This window comes from Oncorhynchus kisutch, linkage group LG23, assembly GCF_002021735.2.
Source record: "Oncorhynchus kisutch isolate 150728-3 linkage group LG23, Okis_V2, whole genome shotgun sequence".
NCBI lineage: Eukaryota > Metazoa > Chordata > Actinopteri > Salmoniformes > Salmonidae > Oncorhynchus > Oncorhynchus kisutch.
In genome coordinates this window covers 37965821-37978625 of record NC_034196.2, presented here as the reverse complement: position 1 = coordinate 37978625, position 12805 = coordinate 37965821, and the positions used below count along the sequence as shown (strand labels likewise).

The following is a 12805-nucleotide window of genomic DNA, read 5'->3' as shown; positions in this document are numbered from 1 at the left end:
TGTGTAAGGCTAGCCCATTCAAGGAGCACATACAGTAGAAATACAGTAGAAATACAATAGAATATAGTAGAAATACAGTAGAAATACAATATAATATAGTAGAAATACAGTAGAAATACAGCAGAATATAGTAGAAATACAGCATAATATAGTAGAAATACAGTAGAAATACAATATAATATAGTAGAAATACAGTAGAAATACAGCAGAATATAGTAGAAATACAGTAGAATAAAGTAAAAAAGCAGTAGAAATACAGTAGAAATGCAGTAGAATACAGTAGAATATAGTAAAAATACAGTAGAACTGCAGTAGAAATCTTAACTTGCATATGAAAGCAAAACTTAATTTGTAATTTGTGGATCTGCTGGATCATTCTACTTATGCAGTGGCATTTGGGTACGACTCTTTGGGGACCAATTCATATTCTCAATTAAAGATTTACAAACATAACTGTAGACACTAGTTCATTCGAGAGAAATTGACTACTCCTCTGTTAAACTATGTTGATGTTCAAAATGTCTTCTCCCCCTTCCAGGTTGGCACGGAGTGCACTGCTCCATCAACTGCCCCAGTGGCACATGGGGGCTGGGGTGTAACCTCACCTGTATGTGTGGTAACGGGGGCGCCTGCAACGCCCTCAACGGACAGTGCACCTGTGCCCCCGGCTGGAGGGGTGAGAGGTGTGACCTCCACTGCCAGGTGAGTGATGTTGTCCCCCCCACCCGCCCCTGTCGCACAGTGATGACATCATTATAGGGTATAACACTCTTATTATCTTCCTATAATATTATGATGAATGTGTACAACGTAATAGGCATATATATTATTATTTCAATTTAATTTCAGTTGAGAAAAAGGTGGTGAAAGCTTTGATAAGATCAAACCACAGAACACTCTAGATACATTGCGTACAATGCTGGCTTTGATAGGGATCTGTGAACTACAATATGCACAGTTAGATATACATCACACCAGTGCTTAATTTGAGCTTGATCCTGCCGGAACAGAATCTGGCACCTCTCCGTTTTGGAATGTTTTGTTCTAGTACCTATTTGGATCCTGTACCTCTCGTGGCATTTAAAATAATGTACTTTTTTCTACGTAAAAATTATAATTAAAGCAATCTAAGTTCATTTGAGTGTCCTCTTCGTTAATTCTCCTGCCCCCACAAAAAAACGTTAGTAGATTTTCAGCCCGGCCCTAATATTCTAAGAGTTTGGGTTGGGCCGTACCGGGTTTATGGTTTTTCGCAACATTGTACCCAGTTTGAGACCAACGCTTGGCCGTGGCTGTGTGAGAAGTGGACCAGTATCTCACATAACTAGAATTAGATTAACTTTATATGATCTCTCTCTCTTCTGATAGACATGAGCCTGCAACTCTCATCTCTCCAACGTTGCACTTCATCCTTTATTTACTTATAGAAGCATAGCAGCACGAAGGGTTCTGAAGGAACTGCAGCACCCCTGATAAATTGAAATACATTTGCCAAAGTTATGAAATCATTCAGAATAGACAACTACACCATGAGAATAACTATGATGTAGCCACAGATCAATAGCTTATGTTTTTAAATAGCCTAACTATGGACTGCCAACAGTCGGGAACTCGCAGAAAATCTGCCAACAGTCGGGAACTCGCAGCAAATCTGCCAACAGTCGGGAACTCACAGCAAATCTGCCAACAGTCGGGAACTCGTAGCAAATCTGCCAACAGTCGGGAACTCGCAGCAAATCTGCCAACAGTCAGGAAATCACAGCAAATCTGCCAACAGTCGGGAACTCACAGCAAATCTGCCAACAGTCGGGAACTCACAGCAAATCTGCCAACAGTCGGGAACTCACAGCAAATCTGCCAACAGTCGGGAACTCACAGCAAATCTGCCAACAGTCGGGAACTCACAGCAAATCTGCCAACAGTCGGGAACTCACAGCAAATCTGCCAACAGTCGGGAACTCACAGCAAATCTGTCAGTGAAAAAACTTAATGCAGACAAAACAGCCCTTTCTCAATATTTCAAATACAATCGAGGGAAAACACAGGTTGGAAAGCAAATGGCTCCTGCTGAAAAGCTAAGACAAGGTCCTTTTCACTGATCTCAGATTCTCAGTTTGTCAGTGTCAAAGTAGCCTGTCATTTCCATCATTTCTGCTGTATTAAAAAAGATTCTGCTAAAGTCTCCAGTCATGTAAAATGACATAGAATTGAATGAAATGTGTTTAGAAAAGGCCACATTTTTCCCAGACCCTAGTCTACTTAAAATGTTCCCAAAGTGTGCAACTTTTTCAAGTGCCTCTACTGTACTGCTCTATGTCACTACGCAAATACCATGAAATGTATTATAAAGGTGATTTTTTTCCAGTACCTCAGAACTCCCCAGGTCACTCCCCTCTTGCGCTAACTTTTTGTTTCCGACATCTCCCGATTTACAAATGAACAACTGCATCACACTGACTCTGACCTCCATAGAACTTGAGCAGCATTCTTACAGCCAATTTGCATTGGAAACTCGCAAATGTGAAACTTGTGAAAGTGTGTTTCGTGGCCAATTGCTACCTTGAAGAAACTGCAGCTCTAGCACTTGCGGTGGAGTCTTGAGCAGTCACATGCTATGCTAAGCGCTAGTCCTTTGATCCACAGCTTTCTGTAATGATTTAGCAAATCCACCCTCTTCCAAGAGCTACTTGCCATTCAGGAAGTCAGGAGTTGGTGGATTAAGACTCTTTTCCCAATAGCTTGGCGTCGAGAAGCTCCAAATCTAGAGGATTTGTTCTTATATCTGCATACAAAGCCATATACCAGTTTAATGGTAGTTTCAAACAAGGTGGTGATGATGGAGGAGGTCAAATTAAGACTGATACAGTGAAATGTGGAATGAATCAAACATAACAAATATTTCACTCAGATGTTTAATGTTAGTGTCCCTTAATAGAAGGCATCACAAGTACTCAGTACTCAGTGTGAAATACCATACAGTATAATTCATATCGGCAGTTTTGCCTTCCGAGGTCCATAGTTTCAGGAGTTTTCCAGGACACTGGTTTAATCTTGTGAGGATGAAAACAGTATTTATTGAACACACATAAAATAAGCTTACCAAATCATAGGAGTAGTCCTGGGTGAGCTAGTGTTTGCTTAAACGGATTTCAACACCATTTATTTTCTGCATCATTTCCAATCCCCTATATTTTTTCGTAAATATATATATTATATATACAGTACAAGTCAAAAGTTTGGACAGACCCTACTCATTTTTCTTTATTTTTACTATTTTCTACATTGTAGAATAATAGTGAAGACATCAAAACTATGAAATAACACATATGGAATCATGTAGTAACCAAAAAAAAGTGTTAAACAAATCAAAATATATTTTAGATTTGAGATTCTTCAAAGTATCCACCCTTTGCCTTGATGACAGCTCTGCACACTCTTGGCATTCTCTCAACCAGCTTCATGAGGTAGTCACCTGGAATGCATTTAAATTAACAGATGCGCCTTGAACAGCTCAAATAAGCAAAGAGAAATGATAGTCCATCATTACTTTAAGACATGAAGGTCAGTAAACCTGGAACATTTCAAGAACTTTGAAAGTTTCTTCAAGTGCAGTCGCAAAAGAACATCAAGCACAATAAAGAAAAACACCTGAATGAGTGTGTCCAAACTTTTGACTTGTACTGTATATAACATTCTATTGGATGGGCCTCCCGAGTAGCACAGTGGTCTACGGCTCTGTCGCAGCCAGCCATGACAGTGGCGCACAATTGACCCAGCATTGTCCGGGTTAGGGGAGGGTTTGGCTGGCAGGGATGTTTCTGTCCCATTGCGCGCCAGTGACTCCGGCTGGCTTCCGGGTTAAGTGGTTGTTGTGTCAAGAAGCAGTGCGGCTTGGCTGGGTTGTGTTTCGGAGTACGCACGGTTCTCGACCTTCGCCTCTCCCGAGTCCATACGGGAGTTACAGTGACAGGACTGTAACTACAGATTGGATACCATGAAAAAGGGGTCAAATAATATATAACATTGGTTGCAAGAATGATTGTATTATACATTTAATTGAAAAACTCTGCATTTTGAATCCAGTGTTGTTTTGTGTATCAGTTCATAAACCATGTGCCATGGAATTATCGAAAATCTCTTCCCAACTATTTTACAATCTAAGTGTTTTGGTCCTTAATTGAAACTGGCATACTTTTTTATTTATCACAGTTTTCTTTAGCCAATTTTGGTCTTTAATGCAGACAAGTTCCTTACTTTCTCCCCTTTCCACTTGCCTCTTCCATTATTGCAGTAATGCTCCGAATAGTTGGTATTTTTGAGTAGAGCAGACATTTCAATATATTTTTGTTTCCTGCATGTGTGACATAAATCCACCTGTCCTATTTATGATATCATTTACAAAGATAATACCTTTTTTAAACATTTGTCCAAAAATATATATTTTTAATCAATTAGTATATTTGAGTTTAACCATAATATTTGTTCGGCCTTTTCAGGTGGATTAAACTGAAATTGCAACCAAATTCTCTGGCTTGTTTTAAAAATAGTGATATTTTAGAGCTCATTTCATTTTCAAATAACTGAAAGTTTAAGGTTGTAATCTGAATAAAGGGGAAAAGGTCATTCTTGAACAAGGGGTGAAACATTCTTACTAATCTGCTAGAGAACCAGTTTGAATTTAAGTATAACTTTTGTATGACTGAAGCCTTTAGTGAGAGGTCTAATGCTTTAATATTTAATCATTTCTGCCCCAGAATTCATATTCATTATATAAATAGGCCTGTTTAATTTTGTCTGGCTTGCCATTTCAAATCAAATGTAATATTCTTTGCTCGTATAATTTAAAAAACAAGTCTCTGGGTGTAGGCAAGGCCATATGCAAATAGAGAAACTGGGATATGACTAAAGAGTTCATCAGAGTAATTTTGCCACAAATAGACAGGTATTTTCCTCTTCAAGGTAGCAAGATCATATCTATTTTTGCCAACTTTCTATTAACTTTCTATCATCTCAAAAGAATGAAATTATCTCACTACAATACATTTGTATTTGTATTGTTTTGAGATGAATACCAACACGGTAATGTAGAAGTTGTATTTTTTAGTAATCCAATAAATAATATAGTACACTTATTATAATTTGGTCGTAATCCAGAGAGGTTAGAAAAAATATCTAGATCCTCTATGAGGCTGTTGAGGGATCCAAATTGTAGATTTAAAAGAGAATATGAATCATCAGCGTACAATGACACCTTTGTTTTTAAGCCTTGGATATCTAGGTCCTTGATATTATTGTTGGATCTTATTTTAATAGCTAATGTTTTAGTCGCTAACGTAATGTGCCGATAGTGTTGATTGAAATTAATGAAAAGACATCAGGCTGCAAAACAAAAACTTGCGTAGACAAAGCACCTGAAGGACCAGACTGAGACTGAGACTGAGACTGAGACTGAGACTGAGACTGAGACTGAGACTGGGACTGGGACTGAGACTGGGACTGAGACTGGGACTGAGACTGAGACTGGGACTGAGACTGAGACTGGGAAAGGGTGCCTAATGTACATGCACAACGTTTACCAAATATACTGTGTGTTGACTATGCAGAATCTGTCAAAACATCAGTCGATGGCCTCCCGAGTGGTTCAGTGGTCTAAGGCTGTGCCACTAGAGGTCCTGGTTCGAGTCCAGGCTCGGTCGCAGCCGGCCGCAACCGGGAGACCCATGGGGCGGCGCACAATTGGCCCAGCGTCGTCCGGATTAGGGGAGGGTTTGGCCGGTAGGGATGTTCTTGTACCATCGCGCTCTAGCAACTCCTGTGGCGGGCTGGGCGCAGTGCACGCTGACACGATCGCCAGGTGTGCGGTGTTTCCTCCGACACATTGGTGCGGCTGGCTTCCGGGTTAAGCGGGAATTGTGTCAAGAAGCAGTGCGGAGGACGCACGGCTCTCAACCTTCGCCTCTCCCTAGTCTGTTCGGGAGTTGCAGCGATGGGACAAGACTGTAACTACCAATTGAATACCATGAAATTGGGGAGAAAAAGGGGTAAAAAAAAAGTTACAATTAAAAAATAAACATCAGTCTAAACGGCATCTTTTGGGTTTTCTCCAGGATGGCACCTATGGCATGGACTGTAGGGAGCGCTGTGACTGTAGCCATGCCGACGGGTGCCACCCCTCCACGGGGTACTGTCGCTGCCTTGCTGGATGGACAGGTGAGTCTGGAGCCTTAACCTGTAGAACCCTCTAGCTTAAAATATTATCTATCTGTCCATTCATCCTATCCACCCATCCATCCACCCACCCATCCATCCAATCCAAATCCAAAATTACTGGGAATATTTATTGACTTTGCCTCAAATTTAAACCACTGTTAAAAGTAGTTGTACGACTATACCACCTGCCTCTGGATGATTTGACCTGTAAGCATGGCCCAAAAACTGTGTCACCAGTAAGTCTCCTCTCTTTCCCTCTCTTCTCCCGTGTTTTGCTTAGGTCCATACCTACACAGCATACTGATGTCAGACCTTTAAAAACTGCCGCATTTCTTCCAAGCTACTTAGCCGGACATTTATCGCCAGCATTCCGCCATCGCCTAGCAACGCGCACACAGCCCCTCAATGAGCCCTTTGTCCCCAGCCTGGGCACCGCACTCCATCACACTGTTGCCTATCACCCCCTGAGCATCAAAACATCCCAGAGAGAGAGGGAGAGAAAGTGAGGGGTGGGATAGAGGAAAAGGGGAGAGCATCAAAACAACCCAGAGAGAAAGAGATAGAGAGAGAAAAGGGAGAAAGAGAGGCGGGGAGGGAGGGAGAGAGAAAGTGAGTGGGAGAAAGTTAGAGAGAGAAAGAGGGAGAAAACAGAGGGAGATGAGAAAAGAGGGGTAAGGGAAACATAGAGGGGGAGAAAGCCTTTGACACAGAGAGGGAAGGGTAAGAGGAAAAGAGTGAAGAGAGAGAGAGATGTGAGGGAGACGAAGAGAGAGGTGGCAAAAAGACGGAGAGAGGAAGAGAGAGGTGGCAGAGGGAGTGAGAAAAAACAGAGTGAGTCAGGGAGGAGGAAGGAGGGGGAGAACTCCCTGGTTCTCAGATACGGTTCAATTTCCAACAGAAGAAAACAAGTTTTTTGTCACAGCTTGTCCTGCCAACTCCAAGTTAATATCTCTCTCATATTACATGCGTTTACACTTAAAAGTTTGAGAACTGTCTCTTTTTTCATAAACACGCTCATCATGCTTTGCCCATGCCTTTGTTGAAGTGATTCAGGGGGGAAGACAATGTAATTGGGAAACTCTATAGTGTCCAATCTCCCCATTGAAGCATTCTCTTTATCCACCAAGGGGCACAGTGCCCAGACAGTCTTGTGTGCTGCTCTTGTATGGCCCATATTGTCATAGTCTGAAACCAATCCCCTTGGACAATAACAAAGGGCCGTATTGTTTGTCTCACCTTTCTATTTCATGTTCTCAGGAGGAAAAAGTTAACTTAGTGTCATTCCTGCTAAGTCCTAGAGATAAAAATCTTGGTGTGTTTTTTTCTGCTTTAAAATGGCTTGCTCGATAGAGACAGAGAATGTGAGAAGCATTGTAATGCAGGTTAAAACGACTTGCGGACAAATTGCTGGCAAATTGAATCATATTACTCATTTGGCACAGGGCTGCTTCTGTGTCACCATCCAAAATAGAAAGTAATGTAGACCATCAAAAGAGTTTGAAGTTTGATAGGGTACAAAGATGTCATGTTTTCTTGACAGGCTTAATGTTAATAAACCATTAGAGCAATTCACTTGTAGATGTTGTTTGGGAAATTGAACGACTGAGGTCTACTACATGTATGTGACCAAAACATTACACTTGAATTTCTATTTGCAAGTAGAGTGCACAGTGTGTGGGAGTCCTTTCACCCTTTCTACTTCACTTTTTGCTAAGCCTATGATTTAACATTACTTCAGGTGTGCTACCTCTGTTTACTAAAAAACAATGAGACGTTACCAAGACTGGGCCTTATTATAGCCTACAACTAATGCCCAGATGATTTCCTTGTCAGGGCACTTGTTTGGGAAAGACTGAGGGCCCTAGTCCAATCAAATAGCCACATTTGGTAAATGTAATACATCACAAATGGAAAGATGCTGCATTGGAGACCCTAGTAGTATTGTGTTTGTGTGTGGAGCTTTGCCAGTAAGATGGTATTGACAGAAACCATCCCCGTATGATGCATTTTATGTCATATGATGCAAAATGCATCATACAGGGATGATTTCTGTATTTTGAAAGTTATACGTCTTGAAAACTTGATTGCTGAGAAGCAAAACAATTTGGGACTATGCCAACAATGGACTAATGAAACAAATGCCAAAAGATAGTTATTGGGTGGAGTTTTCCTTTAAGAGGCTTCCGTCTGGTATTAAACCCTGCAGCAATCTGGAAATCAATCCCTGTAATTAGCAGATTTACAATACCAAGCCTTCTTCAGCTGGGTCGTATTCATTAGGCGCTTAAATGGAAGAAAAGGGACTGAAATTGTTTTTGTTTTCTATTGCAAAATGTTTTGCTACGGTGTGATTGTGTGAATGAATAGAACCTTGGGCTATAGTGTAGAGTTAGTTAACCCTCACCCTTGTATGCTATGTGTTGTCCAACTGATACTGATGCTACCTATAGTGATGCTACCTATAGTGATGCTACCTATAGTGATGCTACCTATAGTGATGCTACCTATAGTGATGCTACCTATAGTGATGCTACCTATAGTGTTGCTACCTATAGTGATGCTACCTATAGTGATGCTACCTATAGTGATGCTACCTATAGTGATGCTACCTATAGTGATGCTACCTATAGTGATGCTACCTATAGTGATGCTACCTATAGTGATGCTACCTATAGTGATGCTACCTATAGTGTTGCTACCTATAGTGATGCTACCTATAGTGATGCTACCTATAGTGATGCTACCTATAGTGATGCTACCTATAGTGATGCTACCTATAGTGATGCTACCTATAGTGATGCTACCTATAGTGATGCTATCTATAGTGATGCTGCCATTGTCAACTCAAATCACATTTTATTTGTCAAATGCGTTGTTAACAACAGGTGTAGACTAACAGTGAAATGCTTACTTACGACCCTTTTTATTTTTTTATTATTGAATATCCAAAACATTCTTACAATGCAGAAAAAAACATGTTTAATTTCATGAGAAAAAAAATCAGACAAGGAATAAATACAAAATTAGTAACGATAACTTGGCTATATACACGGGGTACCAGTACCGAGTCGATGTTCAGTTACAAGGTAATTGATATAGATATGCACATATAGGTAGGGGTAAAGTTGCTATGCAACTGGATAGAAATAAACAGTAAGATAAGAGACCAGTGACTCATCAACAATGGGTAAAGTCCCATTTGCAGTTAAAGACTGGGTTAATGCTAGAAACATGAGCTTCGCTTATGTGGTGGGTCACAGGCACAAAAAAGGTTGTGGAAGACCTTAAGTACCCATTTCCCTCCCCATACAGCTGACCATCCCATCCCAACACCCCCTCTCCAGCTCACACCCACCAGGAAGATAGTGAGGCCCCTCCTAGCTGTCACACCCGTCCCTACTACCAGCCACCCGTACTTAGACCAGGAGTTGAACAGCCCTCCCTCCTTCCATATATTTTTTGATGGCCTTACAATTTCTTAACAACACCTAAGTCAGACCCAAATTCTTATAGTATATGAAGGCTTTATATATGTTCTCTGATTCAGAGTTGAGATAAACACAGGCAACTTGGACTTTCCCACAAATACAGCAAATCATTATTTTGTATTATTTATAATTTCGTAATATCCAATTGGTAGTTACAGTCTTGTCTCGTCACTGCAACTCCCATATGGACTCGGGAGAGGTAAAGGTCAAGAGCCATGTGTCCTCTGAAACATGACCCTACCAAGCCGCACTGCTTCTTAACCCGGAAGCCAGCCGCACCAATGTGTCAGAGGAAACACTGTTCCCCGGAAACACTGGCGACCGAAGTCAGTGTGCATGCGCCCGGGCTGCCACAAGTCGCTAGAGCGTGGCGGGACAAGACCTCCTGGCCGGCCAAACCCTCCCCTAACCTAGACGACACTGGGCCAATTGTGCGCCGCCTCATGGGTCTCCCCACTGCCTTATGGGTCTCCCTGCTGCGACATAGCCTGGAATCAAACCCGGGTCTGTAGTGACGCCTCTAGCACTGCGATGCATTGCCTTGACGTCAATGGGAGACAGACCTGTGTGGACTTGTTTGCGTGAGCCCTACGTTGTTTGTGTTCCCAGGTATCCACTGTGACGGTGTGTGTGTTCCGAGGTATCCACTGTGAAAGTGTGTTCCCAGGTATCCACTGTGACAGTGTGTGTGTTTCCAGGTATCCACTGTGACAGTGTGTGTGCCGAGGGCCGCTGGGGGCCAAACTGTTCCCTCCCTTGCAACTGTAAGAACGGGGCCTCCTGTTCTCCTGATGAGGGCACCTGTGAGTGTGCGCCTGGGTTTCGGGGAACCACCTGCCAGCGCAGTGAGTATTTCATATCTGACCAATTATTGTGTTAATGGCTCATATTGTATCTGATTGTGTGGGATTTATATAGAACGTTTCACAACTTATCAAAGGACAAGTTTGACCCTGGCCATGACCCCACTCTCAGAAGGTGTCAAAGGGGGAGTTGGTATGTGCAAAAAACAATTCACACATGGCTATATTACACACTTGTACAAGTCTGAAATAGGACAAAGATAAGCCAAATTATTAGTATTATTATTATAAACATATAGTACCAGTCAGAAGTTTGGAAGTTTGTACATTGTAGAATAATAGTGAAGACACCAAAACTATGAAATAACAGATATGGAATCATGGAGTAACCAAAAAAGTTTTAAATCAAAATATATTTTAGATTCTTCAAAGTAGCCACCCTTTGCCTTGATAACAACTTTGCAACCAGCTTCATGAGGTAGTCACCTGAAATGCATTCCAATTAACAGGTGTGTCTTGTTAAAAGTTCATTTGTGGAGTACAGGGTGGTATACAGAAGATTTGGTAAAAGACCAAGTCCGCATTATGACAAGAACAGCTCAAATAAGCAAAGGAAACGACAGTCCATCATTACTTTAAGACATGAAGCTCAGTCAATCTGGAAAATGTCAAGAACTTTGAAAGTTTCAAGTACAGTTGCAAAAAAAACGCCACAGGAAACGAAGACCCAGAGTTACCTCTGCTGCAGAAGATAAGTTCATTAGAGTTACCTGTCTCTCATGAGGACCGCCACAGGAAACGAAGACCCAGAGTTACCTCTGCTGCAGAAGATAAGTTCATTAGAGTTACCTGTCTCTCATGAGGACCGCCACAGGAAACGAAGACCCAGAGTTACCTCTGCTGCAGAAGATAAGTTCATTAGAGTTACCTGTCTCTCATGAGGACCGCCACAGGAAACGAAGACCCAGAGTTACCTCTGCTGCAGAAGATAAGTTCGTTAGAGTTACCTGTCTCTCATGAGGACCGCCACAGGAAACGAAGACCCAGAGTTACCTCTGCTGCAGAAGATAAGTTCATTAGAGTTACCTGTCTCTCATGAGGACCGCCACAGGAAACGAAGACCCAGAGTTACCTCTGCTGCAGAAGATAAGTTCATTAGAGTTACCTGTCTCTCATGAGGACCGCCACAGGAAACGAAGACCCAGAGTTACCTCTGCTGCAGAAGATAAGTTCATTAGAGTTAACTGCAACTCAGATTGCAGGCAAATAAATGCATCACAGAGTTCAAGTAACATACACTGCGTGACTGTGTGAATCAGGCCTTCATGGTCGAATTGCTGCAAAGAAACCACTACTAAAGGACACAATTAAGAAGAAGAGACTTGCTTGGGCCAAGAAACACGAAACCGGTGGAAATCTGTCCGTTGGTCTGATGAGTCCAAATTTGAGATTTTTGTTTCCAACCTCCATGTCTATGTGAGACGCAGAGTAAGTAAACGTCTGATCTCCGCATGTTTGGTTCCCATCGTGAAGTATGTATGGAGGAGTTGGTGTGATTATTGGTTGGTATTATTCTACAATGTAGAAAATAGTAAAAAAATTAAGAAAAACCCTTGAATGAGTAGGTGTGTCCAAACTTTTGACTGGTACTGTATATATACTGAGTGTACAAAACATTAGGAAAACATTGCTCTTTCCATGACATAAACTGACCAGTTGAATCAAGGTGAAAGCTATGATCCCTTATTGATGTCACTTGTTAAATCCACTTCAATCAGTGTAGATGAAGAGGAGGAGACAGGTTAAAGAAGGATTTTTAAGGCTTGAGACAATTGAGACATGGATTGTATATGTGTGCCATTCAGAGGGTGAATGGGCAAGACAAAAGATATAAGTGCCTTTGAACAGGGTATGGTAGTAGGTGCCAGGCGCACCAGTTTGAGTGTGTCAAGAACTGGAGCGCTGCTTGGTTATTCATGCACAACAGTTTCCCATGTGTATCAAGAATGGTCCACCACCCAAAGGACATTCAGCCAACTTGACACAACTGTGGGAAGCATTGGAGTCAGCATGAGCCAGCATCCCTGTAGAATGCTTTCCACACCTTGTAGAGTCCATGCCCCGGCAAATTGAGGCTGTTCTGAGGGCAAAAGGAGGTGCAACTCAATATTAGGAAGGTGTTCCTAATGTTTTGTACACTCAGTGTAAATATAGCACTTATAAATATGTTCCCAAAATGTCCAGGTTTTCCAGAAATGCTGGTTGGTGGATTCCTGGAGTTCCTGCTTATTTTTACGATATTCT

The 12805-nt window shown here is 41.7% G+C and overlaps 1 protein-coding gene across 2 annotated transcripts in view; it reads left to right on the top strand.

The window, feature by feature from the left end:
* The window catches only part of megf10 (multiple EGF-like-domains 10), a 100505-nt gene that overhangs the window by 75966 nt on the left and 11734 nt on the right, over positions 1-12805 (top strand). The window contains exons 12-14 of one of the 2 annotated variants that reach the window (XM_020457954.2): positions 539-702; positions 6108-6210; positions 10397-10543. In XM_020457954.2, coding sequence (XP_020313543.1) covers positions 539-702; positions 6108-6210; positions 10397-10543 — 414 coding nt within the window. Of the gene's footprint in view, positions 1-538; positions 703-6107; positions 6211-6490; positions 7779-10396; positions 10544-12805 lie in introns of those variants that run through there. The other variant, XM_020457955.2, reaches the window with a different exon arrangement.